General features: G+C 42.3%; 1 protein-coding gene across 1 annotated transcript in view; it reads right to left on the reverse strand.

Moving 5' to 3' along the window:
* WDR63 (WD repeat domain 63) overlaps positions 1-13,907 on the reverse strand; it is a 120,225-nt gene that overhangs the window by 11,400 nt on the left and 94,918 nt on the right. The window contains exons 18-20 of the mRNA XM_031969398.1: positions 12,340-12,403; positions 4,593-4,723; positions 2,647-2,851 (exon numbers count right to left, since the gene is read on the reverse strand). Of these exons, the coding sequence (XP_031825258.1) occupies positions 2,647-2,851; positions 4,593-4,723; positions 12,340-12,403 (400 nt within the window). The remainder of the gene's footprint in view (positions 1-2,646; positions 2,852-4,592; positions 4,724-12,339; positions 12,404-13,907) is intronic.

Raw genomic sequence — 13,907 nt, forward strand, 5'->3', positions numbered from 1 at the left:
TTCCTTCCTGGGAGTTCTCTTGCCATTAGTCTAGTTAAAAAAAAAAAAAAAAAAGTCCTTCTTAGAATCTGGCTCACCCCTAGCTCTTTAACCTTGGAAACTTATCTGTCAGCTGCTTTTGGAAACAGGTACGAGTGGGGGAGTAACGTGGTGGTATCGCCATTTGCTGATTGGAGTTAGGGACTGGCAAAGCCCAGGCCTAGAAGCCAAGGGGTAGCAGCCCCAGCCAACAAGAAGGATGACACAGTTTGTATCCGCAGTTAGCAATGGGAAGAGTTGTATCAGGCTTTACTGGGGGCCCTGCAGTGATCTCAAATAAAAGTTATTTTTAATCATTTAATTGAATTTTAATAATTCAATAAAAGTTTAAAAAAAGTAAATATATACTTGTTTCATTATGAAAATTATAATGTAATATAGAATGTAAAATATAAAATAGAATGTAAATATTATAAATATAATATAAAATATAAAATAGAATATATTATAAATATAATGTAAAATTTAAACAAACAAGAATGATGAAGGGACTTAAAGTCATGACACAGAGACTGGTTGGAGAAGCTAGGAAGGTTTACCTAGAGTAAGGAGATAGGGGATTAAGGGATATCATTTTGACCTTCACATTCCTGTCATGTCATTTGGCAGTGATGTTAGCTGGCTGCCCTCTGGTACCAAAGGTAAGACCTCTGGTGCTTTTCACCATTGGGAAACAACAGCTGGCTTCAGTTCAAGAAGAACTTTCTGATCAGCCAATCAACAATTACTCCCAGATAAAACCCCCTAAATCCCGAGAGAGGTTTCAAGTCTTTTGCTATTTGTCAAATGAAATGGGATGATGATTTTGAACGGTAAATGGCAAATGGTAAAATGGTAAATTTTGAATGGCCCTTGCCTACTGTGTACCAGGCGGTGTGCTGGGTGCTAGGGATACAAAGACACATACCCCTATAAGAACTTACACTCTAACTAGTAACCAGGGGAAACAACAGTGCCTTCCTCTTAGTGAGGGGGCTTGAGCTGAATCTTAGAAGGAAACCAGGTGATGGAAGGGGCAGAGCTGAGGTGAGCATTCCCTCTAAGGATGAGTGACTCTGAGTGGAAGGGCTGGCAGAGTGAAGATGCTGGGAGCTGACATGGGCGACTGGATCCTGAGAAGGGAAGAGGAGGAAGGGCCCAATCATAAGTAGCTTTAAATCCTTGGTCCAGGAGATAATAGTAATAGGAAACTGGATTTGTTTAGCGAAATGGGGAGAAGGGGACAAGGGCAGATCCACACTTTCAGAAAATCCCTTTGGCGGCTGCGTGGAGGATGGACTAGAATGAGGGGGCACTCGGGATGCCAGTTGGCAGGCTGTGATGGCAGTCCTTGAGAATGAATGCCATGAGGGAGAGTGACTGGGCCGGTCGGAGAACAGAGGTGTGTGAGCGAGATTGTGGCAGTCAGAACAGCAAAATTTGGCATCTGATTGAATTTGTGGGGTGAGTGAATGACAGGAGGATAAGATCAAGATTGTCAATGAGGGGCTGGAAGGATGATGGAGCAGAAAGAGGGATAAGTAATACAGCGGGCCACCTATCACTGAATGTCCAAGGAGAAGCCAGCATGAGTGGAGAGAATTCATCTCAGTGGAGTAACTAAATCTCTAACGATCCTTCCAATCTTAAGGTGATGAACTCTAAAATGGGGGCAGAAATTTCTGCCCTCCCTCAGAGAGTATCTGTGAAGATCAATCATCCCTGTCATGTAAAAGCTCTTTGAAGAGATACAAAATAGGGCCAGACTGGGGACCAGAGAGGAAGAGGGCTAATATCGTCAGGAAGCAAATGAATTGGGCAGAGTTCTCACTGGGACCTTCATTTTGTTCAGTCCATCACATTTGTTGGAGAAGGAGCCTTCCACACTCACCTTCCAGAATGGACGGGAAAGTCACTTATACTTAGCTCGCCTCAGGAGGGTAAGCTTAGATAATTTTTTCACACTGGGGACTTGTTAAACCTAGGAATGGGTTGCAGAGGGAGACATTTCCTTTTCTGGATTTCTTTAAAAACAGATGGGTTTTTATCTGTTGGGCATGGATCACGAGTTCCATTTTATAGACTCTTCCTACATTGTTGTTCTACTAATGCTGAGTAAAATCACTTAAAAAGATCAGTGTTCACAGGTTAACAAAGAGTACTGGGCATAGGGGAAAGTCTATTGGACTTGAAAGCAGTCAATGAGTCCAAATCCCCGCTCCACTGCTTATAAACTCTGTGACCAGGGATTAGCCATTAGCCTTCATTGGTAAAATAAAGCTAGGATGCCTTCCCTTGGTGTAAACATACCCTGGGGCAGGGACGGACACCCGACCTGTGATTTCACTGGGGCAGGGAACGGCCTGGCAAGCAAATTCTCTCTGCCCCTGTGAGTCAGCACCTTCTTGACAAGATTTAGCCTTAAAAGGGGGTCCTAAGCCCCAAGAGATTACTCCCATAACCAGTAGGCCTCGGAAGCAGTACTTAAACCTAGGTTCCTTGGTTTGGAGCTATTGCACCCATTGCTTCTCACTTTGTCACACTAACAGCACTCATCTAATGCCGGCTCTTATTGATTTTTGAGGAATGAGATAGGTTCAGGCTCGCTCTTTTTCAAAGTTAACTTACAGGAGACCATCCAGGGTCTGATGTACGTGATTGCCGTTACGCATATGTTTTGTGTCTGGGAGGGTTCGTGAGTTTTCTCCAGCAGGTCCCAAATGTCAACGTATCCATCTTCTTTGCCCACAAAGAAAACTGCTGGTCTCGTCAAGGACCAGTGTCCAGCCGTGTACATTTTTTTTGAGCAGGATGACTGAAGAAGCGGTCCTTGCTGAAAAAATAGACACAAAACCCCCATAAATCCCAAGAGAGGTTTCAGGCCTTTTGCCATTTGCCAGATGAAATGGGACAATGATTTTGAAAGGTAAATTTAAAGTTTTCTTGAAGATTCCCCAAGCAAAATTTTAAGCTTTGATTCAATACCGTTCAAGAGTTCATTGGGACCATTATCATATGCTCTTAATAATAGTCCCGGCTGAAGGTCTTCCCTCAGGGGTTGGTTTAACAACAACAACAACAAAAATGCAGGGTTCAGATGCATTTTCTGTGCTTCCTAACCTCTTCTTCTCTAACAGAATGGAATGGAAGAGCATTCATGATCCTGAGCACTGGGAATGCAGATAGCCAAGCCAGCCGATCCCAAAGTGTTCACAGGTTCACACAACCTGTAATTGTCCTTATCCATCTAAAATTGCAAACAAGCATGTCTGAAAGGGCTCAGCTGCTACTGAAATCTCCACGTAGCTCTGGTAGCCAGTATCAGAGGACCAAAAAATCTGTCATTCCTCTAAGCCACCATGGCTTGCCCTCACCGGACCTGGGCAAAGCCACTCAACAAGACTCCAAGTAGAAAGCCCACAAGACTTGCCACGTGGTTCACAAACACTATTTGGGACAGTTTGGCTGCTCACCCTCAGCAGACCCTTTTCTTTCCAACATAACATAGGGGCTAGCCAGAATATCCCCTAGGATATTTTCTCAAAAGGAGAGTGTAGGTACTACCCACATTTCTGGTTGCCTCAGTCTCCACTCCAGCCAGCTGTACCCATCTGAAATAATGAAGGCCTGGGAGTGGCCATTGCTCTAGAAAGGACCATAGATGAGTCAACTTGGTCTCTCTTTGGGGTGGGGGCTTCCTGCTTGGCCTCTGACCTGTTTCCATCCTACATGTAAATTCTCTTCTCCACAGCTTGCCCTGGCCTCCAGCATTCCGCCCCCCCCCCCCCCCCCCCCCCCCCCCCCCCCGATCTTTGGTTACCTTCATGGATGGCACTTTGTTCACAGCTTCAATCTGATTTCTGAGTTAGGTATGCTGAGGAAGCTTGGCACTCTCCCTCCCTCCCTTGCTCCTTATTCTGTACTATCCTGTCTACACCCATTTATTTTTGTTTCGTTTCCTCTTTAAGAATGAAAGCTTCATGAGGGACAATTTCTGTTCTTTTCCTTTCTTTATATTACAGTGTCCAGGACACACTAAGCACTTAATACTCGTTGACTGATGGATTGTTTGATGTTTGATGATGTTTGATTGTTCTATGGGTCTGATCTTCTTGTCCTTGGTCTTTGCTCTATCGTGGCTATCCATGGTCCCACTACTGACAGAGACCGGTGACAACATCCTCCCCCCACTTTGTACTTCATGGGTTCCCAGTGGACTCATAGGGGTGAGAGGCTGGTAGGGTTAGGGGTGCAAAGTTAAGAGAAATCTCCCACAAAGCCTCGAGGAAGAAAGTCCTGGGTCTCAGACAATAAGCAGATCAACTAGATTGTTGTTGTGTTCGCCTAGATGAGAAATTTTTTAAAGTACTTCTAAGGAGATAAAAGGAAAGGGTTGTTTTGCAAAGCTCCTGATGGATCTGCTTGCCAGCTGTGGCCCCGGCCATCTGCCGCTGTTTCCATAAGTTGTGTCCCACAGGCACTATTATGTGACAGCAGCCAGTGCATTGTTCTTTCTCAATAGCCAGGGACAACACACCCACAGTTTTTGCTCAGCCATTATGCACAAAACTTACAGAAACACCTTCTTTCCATATGGCCACGTTCCAGCCCCCAATGGTGAGGACAATGTCAGTGTAAAAAGGTGATCTCTGGACAGTGTGAATGCTTCCATCGTGGACCAAGTATTGATTCACCGGCTTCTTACCTGTTAGAAGGTAAAGGTCATTTATTGCCTGCAAAGTGGCTGAGATAGTTATCGGTGAAAATGAGGAGAAAAGTCTGAGAGCAGGCTCCTGGGGGAAGTAAGGAGAAGATGAGAAGAGATAAAATTCAGCTTGATGGCCCTAGGGAGAGCAATGTGGTAGAACAGAAAGAACTCTAGACTTAGGGGTAGGATTGGGGTTGGCATTCCAGTCCCAACATAAGCAAATCCGTTCCCCTTTCTGGGCCTCAGTTTCTCCATCTGCAAAATGAGAAGACTGGATTCCAGGATCTCTGCAGTTCCTTCTAAGAATAACCCTTTTCCTGTGAATACAAATTTGTAGGCCCAAAAGGGAAGTCAAGATTGGTGAGTTACCTTAGTCTAAGTCCACAAAGGAAGCCATTGTTCTGCGCTAGATGGACGAAAAGCACAATATTTGTTGAATGAATAAATAATTGATAGGGCTGTGGCAAAACGGCCTAAAAGAACATTGTTCAGGTCCCCATATTTGTATTCATTCAACAAACATTAAATCTTCCTATTTACCTACTACAGGTTATAAAAATTAAACTCAAAAGTGGTTTATAAATCACTGTGTCTGTGCACTTTAAAGCACCTGAGAAATTCTGAACCTCACCATGTTGTTTGAATGAAGTTCACATGTGAGATGCATTCATCCCTTTGCCTCCTCCACAGAGAATCTTTATTTTCCATCTTCTTTCTTCTAAGACGACTGCCCTGATTTCCACAGCCTCAGTGATCTCTCCCCTCTCAAATTATCTTGCATGTCATCCTTAGCTCTGTACGTATCCTATCTCCTAGCAGAATAGAAGCTCCCTGAAGGCAGGGGATATATGTTTTCTTATCTCTATTCTAAAAGCCAAGCAAGGGCCTGGCACATGTTTAACCCTTTGTAAATGTTTTAAATTTGACTTACCCGATCTATGGGTTCTAGCTGGTTTTCTCTTTGTCTGGATATAAGTGAGCTGCTAATTAAGTAGAAAATGGTCTGCTAAATTTAAGTATGGTGTAAATGTAGCTTTACTGGATTAATACAGTACACTGAAGGAAAGGAAAGGGGCAGGATGAAGATTGTTCTTGGGAAACCTTCACTTAGTATGATTTCAGTCCCAGCTACCTTCAACTTTCTTTTTCCTTCTGGGTGAGCTGTCAGAAAAAATATCTTCTGTCTCCTGGCGCCCTTTGGTGGAATTCTTTCTCACTGCAGCATTAGCTTAGATACTGCTATTGTGAGGAATAAGAGCTGTGAGTTATATTTTAAAACTCAATTTTCATATAAGAAACTCCTTGTTTCTCCCTGAAAGGATCTCAATGGACCTCGGTAGTGGGGTGGAGCTTTTTCAAATGACTGTCTTTATTGGGAATTATACTAAATGCTTTTTACAAATATTGCTACTTTTGACCCTCACAACACCTCTGTGAAACAGGGACTGTTATTATCCCCATTTTACAGTTCAGGAAACTGAGGCACACAGATGAAGTGATTTGCTCAGGTATGTAGGCCAAAATTGAATTCAGTTCTTCCTAATTCTAGGTCCATTCTCTGTCCTCTGTGCCACAAGCTGCCCATGACTAAGGGGACTGCCAGAGATGGTCTCGTTGAGCCTGGTGATTGCTGTGGGCATTCTGAGACTTAGTAGAGGTAGCCCTGTGATGGATGGCTTCTATCGGCCACCCTGCCCGTCTTAGAGGAAAAGAAACCGTGTGTGCCAAGTACGGCCAGAAAATGTGGACCTTAGAGTAAAAATTAAATGCCAGTTTGTTTTTCAAGAATTTGCCTGTGAATCCTTGGGAATCCTTTGTGACTGAAGAATGTCTTTTGTGTCTAATCTGTTTTTCAGTCATTTCAGTCTTATGTGGCAAAGATGCTGTGGGGGTTGGCCATTTCCTTCTTCAGCCCATTTTACAGAAAAGGAAACTGAGGCAAATAGGGTTAAGTGACTTGTCCAGGATCACACAGCTAGTAAACATCTGAGGCTAGATTTGAATTCAGATTTGCTTTCCCGACCCCAAGCCTAGTACTATATAAATACAAATATAAATAAATATAAATATATAATAATATATAAATCCCCTATATAAATCGGCTTTGTACTATCCCAAGACATGAGCCAAATCTAAGCTTTATTCTCCCCACTTCCAAAAAGTTTCTTGGAACCTATAAAATGAGGTCATGGGACTGGATGCCTCTGAAATTCTTCCAGTTCTAAATCCTGAAATAAATAAGAGCTGACACTCAGAAAATACTTTAAAGTTTTGCAAAGTGTGGCAGACATTTGTCTCCCTGGAACCTCCCTGGGAGTCAGCTGGTGTCTTCCTGCTTCCCCTGAACAGCTGGGCTCTGATGTGGGTCCCATCAGCCCCTCTCTGATCACCTGGGAACTTCTCACTCTGTAGGATTCTGTGTCCTAAAAGGCTTTGCCTCTCTCAGGACTCTACTGAGCTGGATTAGCAGCTTCCAAACAGGTTCATACTGAGGCCCTCTGGTGGAACTGATGCGTCAGCTCACCGAAGGAACCCAAAGGACTGAGGCTCCTGAAGGCTGTGGGGCAGGTGTGAGGCTGTGAGCCCTGGGAAACTGAGGGTCAGTACCCTCAGCCCTGAAGCTGCCTACCTGGCAGTGAGAGCACAGGCTTTCTGAGAAGCCACTTTGCAGCAGGACCTTGAATAATTTTTACCTACACAGACCTCAGATTCCTCTTGCATAAAACGCAGGGCTTAAACTTGAAGACCTCAAAGTTTTTGTTCAGCTCTATACTTTATGATCCCTCTAGAAAAGGCTGGAGCTGTGTAGACCTCAGAGTCTGCAAGAATGAAGCTGTGCAGAAGGTAGTAGTACCCTGGCTTAGAGATGGGCTGCCTTAGTGAGGCACCAAACTTGTTCGTTCACAAAGTAACTATGTTGATTCATTTTGACATATAACTTTGGCAGGTGTTTTAAGGATGCTCCAACTTTTTGAGGGTGGGACTGATCCATTTTTGTCCCCGTGTCCCCAGCACAATGCCTGTGGTCACCTAAATCCTTAATAAATGCAGAATGTTAAAAAAAAAAAAGATTTTCTTTAGGGAGAAGGGAAGGAAAGGAATTAAGCATTTATTATGCACCTTTTTGCTGAGCTCTTTACTAACATTTGTTTTATCCTCACAACAACCTGCAAGACAGGTGCTGTTATTATCCCTATTTTACAACTGAAGAAACAGAGGCAAACAGAGATGAACTGAGTTGCCCCATGTCACATAGGTAAGATTTTAATTCAAATCTTCCTGACTCTAGGTCCATTATTTGGGTTGGGGGCATATTAAGCCATATAGTCAGGTTTCTTCTCAGGAAGGAACCATGTGAGTCCAGAGTCTATGGCTGCTTCTCAACAGAGGGGCCAGTGGATCAGTTACCTAATACTTGAGTACTTACTAAAGCTCCAAAAAAGGCTTCCTCATCTGTCGAGTGGAGATAATAATTGTACCCACTTTCTAAGATTGTGAGGATCAAATGAGATAATTATAAAGCATGTAGCACAGTGCCTGATACATAGTAAGGACCATATAAATAGTAGCTATTAGTTAGTAGTAGTAGCAATAGTAGTAGCAACAGCAGCAATAGTAGTAGTAGTAGAAGTGGGAGGAGGAGGAGGATCAGGAGTAGTAGTAGTAAAGGAGGAGGAGGAGGAGGAGAAGGAGGAGGAGGAGGAGGAGGAGGAATAGTAGTAGAAGTAGTAGTAGAAGTATTGAAGTAGGAGTACTATTAGCAGCATAGTAGAAGGAGCAGTAGTAGAAGTAGTAAAAGTAGGAATAGGAGTAGAAGTGAGATTAGCAGTGGTAGAAATAGTAAAATAGGGGGAGGAATAGTAGAAGTAGGAGTAGTAACAGCAGCATTTGTAATAGAAGTAGTAGCAGTAGAAGTAGGAATAGTAGTAGAAGTAGTAGCAGCAGTAGGAGGAGGAGGATCAGGAGTAGTAGGAGTAGAAATCATGAAGTAGGGGGAGGAATAATAGAAATAGAAGGAGGAGTAGAAGGAATAGGAGTAGTAGCAGAAGTAGAAGTAGTAAAAGTAGGAGTAGGAATAGTAGAGGTAGTAAAGTAGGGGGAGGAATAGTAGTAGTAGTAATAGAAGTAATAGAAATAAAAGTAGTAGTAGAAGCAGCAACAGGAGTAGTAGTAGTACAAATAATATAAGTAGGAGTTATAGTAGTAGAAATAAGAGCAGTAGGAGTAGGAATAGCATATACAAGAATGGAATACATAATGATAATGCCCAAGAAACCTAGGGAGCTGCTTAAATATTTAAAGGTAACATTCCTTTATTTTGCCTTTCTTTTTAATATATCAAGGAATGGAGAGGGAGAAGAAGGTTCTACATGAATTGAGTGTTCCTACCTCATGAAATGCCAGACCAATAAAAGCCCAAGGTCATGAAAAGGAATAACCCAGCAGCCTGGCCAGAAGGACAAAAGGTATTTATCTTTGCCTCCACCTTATACAGAGATCTCCAGTGCTTTAACCATGGTGCAATGGGCCAAACACTGTTCTCATTACTTTTCCAAGGAGAGAAGCAGCACGCTATGTGGTGGAGCCAGGAAGGCTGGATCCAGGTCCTTTCTTGGGGTCATGTAGGCAAGCCTGTCAGCCCCTCATGGCCATAGTCCACTCTCTAGGACTCTCAGTTAAGCTCCTGATCTGCTTTGGTAGAGGGGAGAGCTCCTTCTGCCAATACAGGTGCTGTCCCTATCCCTGTCCTCATCCCTCTTTTCATAGAGTTATTTTTCCATTTGTCTCTTTAAACCTGCTAATTCTTAGCCCTCTTTCCTTCTTTCTGCCCTCTCTTCCTTGCTATGCTCATTAATTCTTACATCATCAGCTATGACCAGGATGTCCAAACCAACAACACTGCAAAAGCTAGTAAAATCTGTTCTTCCTATCGAATCTTCCTTAGGTAAAGATTTTGTAGTGTTTACTCTTCTCAAAACTCTTCTGGGGTTCCCTATTATATACTGAATAAAATAACTCCTTAGTGTGATTTTTTTTTTACAGCAATCAACATTATGAAAGCCAATGATTCAAACCTTATCTTACAGCTCCATTTTCCACATGCTCAGTGATCTAGCCAAGTTAGACTGTTTGCTTGTCCCATATACACATCCTGCCTTCTCTACCTTTTGCTAAAGTCGTTCCCTACACATGAAATGCCCCACCTGTCTCCCCATTGCACCTTAAGCAAAAGACCTTTTTTCGTCTAGCTCCCACACCCAGGGTCTTCTCCTTGAGTTAACTTCCCATTAACTTATGTACATAGTTGTATGCATGTTCTCTCCCCCAGCTCCTTGGGGAAAGAGACCGTTATTTTTGCCTTTCTTTGTATATCAAGCACTTAGCACAGTGCCTGGCACACAGTAAGTGCTTAATAAATGTTTGCTGTGACCGACCTGTTTAATTCCCACCAAACCTTTGAACCCACTTCAATTGCTGTCTCTTCTGTGAAAACCTCCCTCATCTAGTCTCTCTCATTCCTGTACTGAATCAGTCTGGATTCTTTCCTCCTCAAATAGTTGGAATTTGATTTGTGTCATGTAATTATCACAGTGTGTTATTGTGCGTTTCATATATGTAGTATTTTCTTATTAGAATGTCTCATGGACGGCCCTCATTTTTGTTCTCAGAACCTTAACTGCATGGATACTTAATGGGGAACACAAATATTTATTGAATAAATTAAATTAATGATAGACATCACGGAAAAGGTCTTGAATGAATTTTGTTCAGCATTGTTTCCTTGTCTCCCTCTATTGCTAGAGACAAACTATGAAGGGCACAAGAAGCTTCCTTTGTGAACCAAAACTAAATTGATCTTACACAATTCATAAACTAGTTCTGTCAAAAGTTCTCCATCAAGACAGGGACTTAATTAACCTCTTGCAAGGGTATCACCTGAAGTGCTTTCTTAATAGACTGTTGTTGTCACTTATCACACAGTGCTGGAGGCAAGTTCATAAAGAAAACTATTTCCTGTAAGTCCCAGAAAATTAGGGTTGCATTTCATACTAATGAAAGAGTTGTTGTACTTGGACATAGAAACTGGGTCAGCAGGTCTGTGTCTGGATGGGGTAATATCTGTAAAGCTCTTTGCACACCTCAAAGTGCTATATAAGTGCTTTTGTTGTTCAGCCATTTCAGCCATGTCCAATTCTTCATGACCCGTTTGGGGTTTTCTTGGCTGAGATACTAAAGAGGTTTGGCATTTACTTTCTATTTTACAGATGGGGAAACTGAGGCAAAAAGGGCTAAGTCACTTGCCTGGAGTCACATAGCTAGGATGTGTCTGAGGCTGGATTTGAACTCATGAAGATGAGTCCTCCTGATTACAAACCCAGTGGTCTGTCTACTGCGCCACCCACCTAGATGCCCTTAGATAAATGCTAGTTATTTGCTACCATCATCATCGCTCCCCCCACTCCCCTAAGACTTTTTTTCCAGGCAAATAATCCCCATTTCTTTGAAATGGTCCTCATTTTATGTGATTTCTGAGACCTTCAGAATCTTCTATTCTGTTCTGTTCTGCACAAGCTCCAGCTTGCCAAAGTTCTTCCTAAAACATGGCACCAAGAATAGAACAGAGTGTTCTCTCTGGTTTTAGATGCCAGGCTCTCTGAATGCAGCCTGATATTGTTTTAGTTTTCTTGGCTGCCACATCAAATTATTAATTCATATTGAATTTAAATTCATATTTAATTGAATTAATTCATATTGAATTTATAGTGAACTAAAATCCCCAGCCCTTTTTTCAAACTGTGGTCTAACCATACTCTGTCTTGTTTCCATGAAGATAATTTTTTGAACCCATTTATCTCTACCAGATTGCCACTTATTAGATTCAACTCAATGATCTTGGCTTTTGAAATCTTTTTGGATCCTGGTTTTGTCACTGAATGTGTTGGCCATCCCTCCCAACTGGGTGCCATCTCTAAATCTGATGAGTATGTCATCCATATCTTTCTCCTAATCTCTCTCTGTCTCTATTTCTCTAAACCTGTCTCTCTCTGTCTCTCTCTCTCTCTTTCTTCCTCTCTCTCTCTCTCTCTCTCTCTCTCTCTCTCTCTCTCTCTCTCTTACACACACACACACACACACACACACACACACACATTAAATAGCCCAGATTCCACCCATACAAAGTTTAGCTTACTATCTTTGAGAGTTGTGGTTGCCAAATCCATCCCCTCGCTGCCAGTCTGATCACTGGGTCATACTTGAAAGCCTTTCTAGCATGGTGAGAACTTCTAGACTCTCATCCTGGTCTTTGAAAGCCAGGTTCAAGTTGACAGCAGGAGGAAGCTCTCAATGTAGCACTTGGGTGGAGGCTGGAGCTAGTAAGATCAACTTTTTATATGACCCGTCCAGCCTCTTTAATATGATTTTTTTCCCACTGTTATTTTTTACTTTATTTTTTATAAACTGACAATAGCAGCCAACCATTTCCACATAGATGCCACTCTCATTCCAATTAGCAAGATCTCCTCAGAAGTAACCTGAGCTTTCCAATTCTTCTTCTAAAGGCTAAAAGCAAATGGAACAGTTTCATAAAACAGGAAAACACTTTGACTTACTTACTAATCTTCCAGTATCATGATCTCTTTCCATCCTCCAGTCTGTGTATATCACTTCCCCATCCTAAAATATTACATTAAGTCTCATAAGTATAATGAAGCATAATGGAAAGATTTTTTAGTAATGTTCTTTGAATATAATGACATTATAATGACAATACCACGTCCCCTTTCTTCCCTCCAAAAACATTGAATATAGAGAAAAGTCAATTAATAAAGTTAGAAAAAGAATCAGATATTATTGAATGCTACTTAGACCCTCCCCAAAATGGTTGATTAAGCTGAATTTTTTATTTTTCAACAAATATTCATATGTGTATCCACTATCCAGGTAATGCATTAAAAAAATTACCCCAAGTTTATGTTTGCACTTTTAGGTAATTCAGCTAAGTGGCAGCTTGGTGGGTGTTTTGTTTTTCCTTTGACTCAAATCCACATAATTGCCTACTCTATTTTTACCTAGCAGATATTCTGTTGGCAAACAATGGCAAATTTCTGAATAAAAATGGAAACTATGGACGTTTTAAAACTTCTAGATGCTTCTGCACTAAATAGACAAAGGCAGTGTGATGTACTAGTAATAAGAAAGTATGGAGGTCAAGGGCTATTGTGCCATGTCCTTGCAGAGAACAAACACATGGGATGTTTTTGTGTTTTATGACAGTTCCAAATAACAAGATGCAAGCTGATCTTTATATTAAGAAAAATGATGAAAAGCCTTGAGAAAAATCTCACGACTGAGTCATTGTGGAGAAGAAAGTATTCTGAAAAGAACTGAAGCATTTAAACAAAGAATAAAAAAGATCAGAGGAGACCTTGGAGAATCCCAATTTCCATCATGAGATTTGAGGATGGAAAAATGAGGCAGAGAGAAAGAAGGAAGGAAGGAAGGAAGGAAGAAAGGAAGGAAGGAAGGAAGGAAAAAATGAAGGAAGGAAGGAAAGAAAGAAGGAAGGAAGGAAAGGAGGGAGGGAGGGAGGGAGGGAGGAACGGAAGAAGGAAGGGAGGGAGAAGAGAAGGAAGGGAAGAAGGAGGGGAGGGAGGAGAGAAGAAAGGGAGGGAGGGAAGGAAGGGAAGGAAGGAGGGAAGGGAAGGAAGAGAGGGAAGGGAAGGAGGGAAGGAAGGAGGGAAGGAGGGAGGGAAGGAAGGTAAGGAAGGAGGGAAGGGAAGGAAGAGAGGGGAGGAGGGAAGGAAGGAGGAAAGGAAGGAAGGAGGGAAGGAAGGAAGGGAAGAAGGAAGGAAAGAAAGAAGGAAGGAAGGAAGGAAAGAAGGAAGGAAAGAAGGAAGGAAGGAAGGGAAGGAAGAAAGGGAAGGAAGAGAGGGAAGGAAGGAGGGAAAAAAGGGAAGGAAGAAGGAAGGGAAGAAAGGGAAAAGGAAGGAAGGAGGGAAGGAAAGGGAAAGAAAGAAGGAAGAAGGGAAGGGAAGGAGGAAAGGAGGGAGGGAAGGAAAGAAGGGAGGGAAGGAAGGAAGGGAAGGAAGGAAGAAGGAAGGAAGAGAGGAGGGGAAGGAAGGAAATAGCTGAACTATGATTTTTCTCTTAAAGTAGGAACAAGATGTTCAGAGGAGGA

Source organism: Sarcophilus harrisii, chromosome 4, assembly GCF_902635505.1.
Source record: "Sarcophilus harrisii chromosome 4, mSarHar1.11, whole genome shotgun sequence".
In the NCBI taxonomy this organism is placed as follows: Eukaryota; Metazoa; Chordata; class Mammalia; order Dasyuromorphia; family Dasyuridae; genus Sarcophilus; species Sarcophilus harrisii.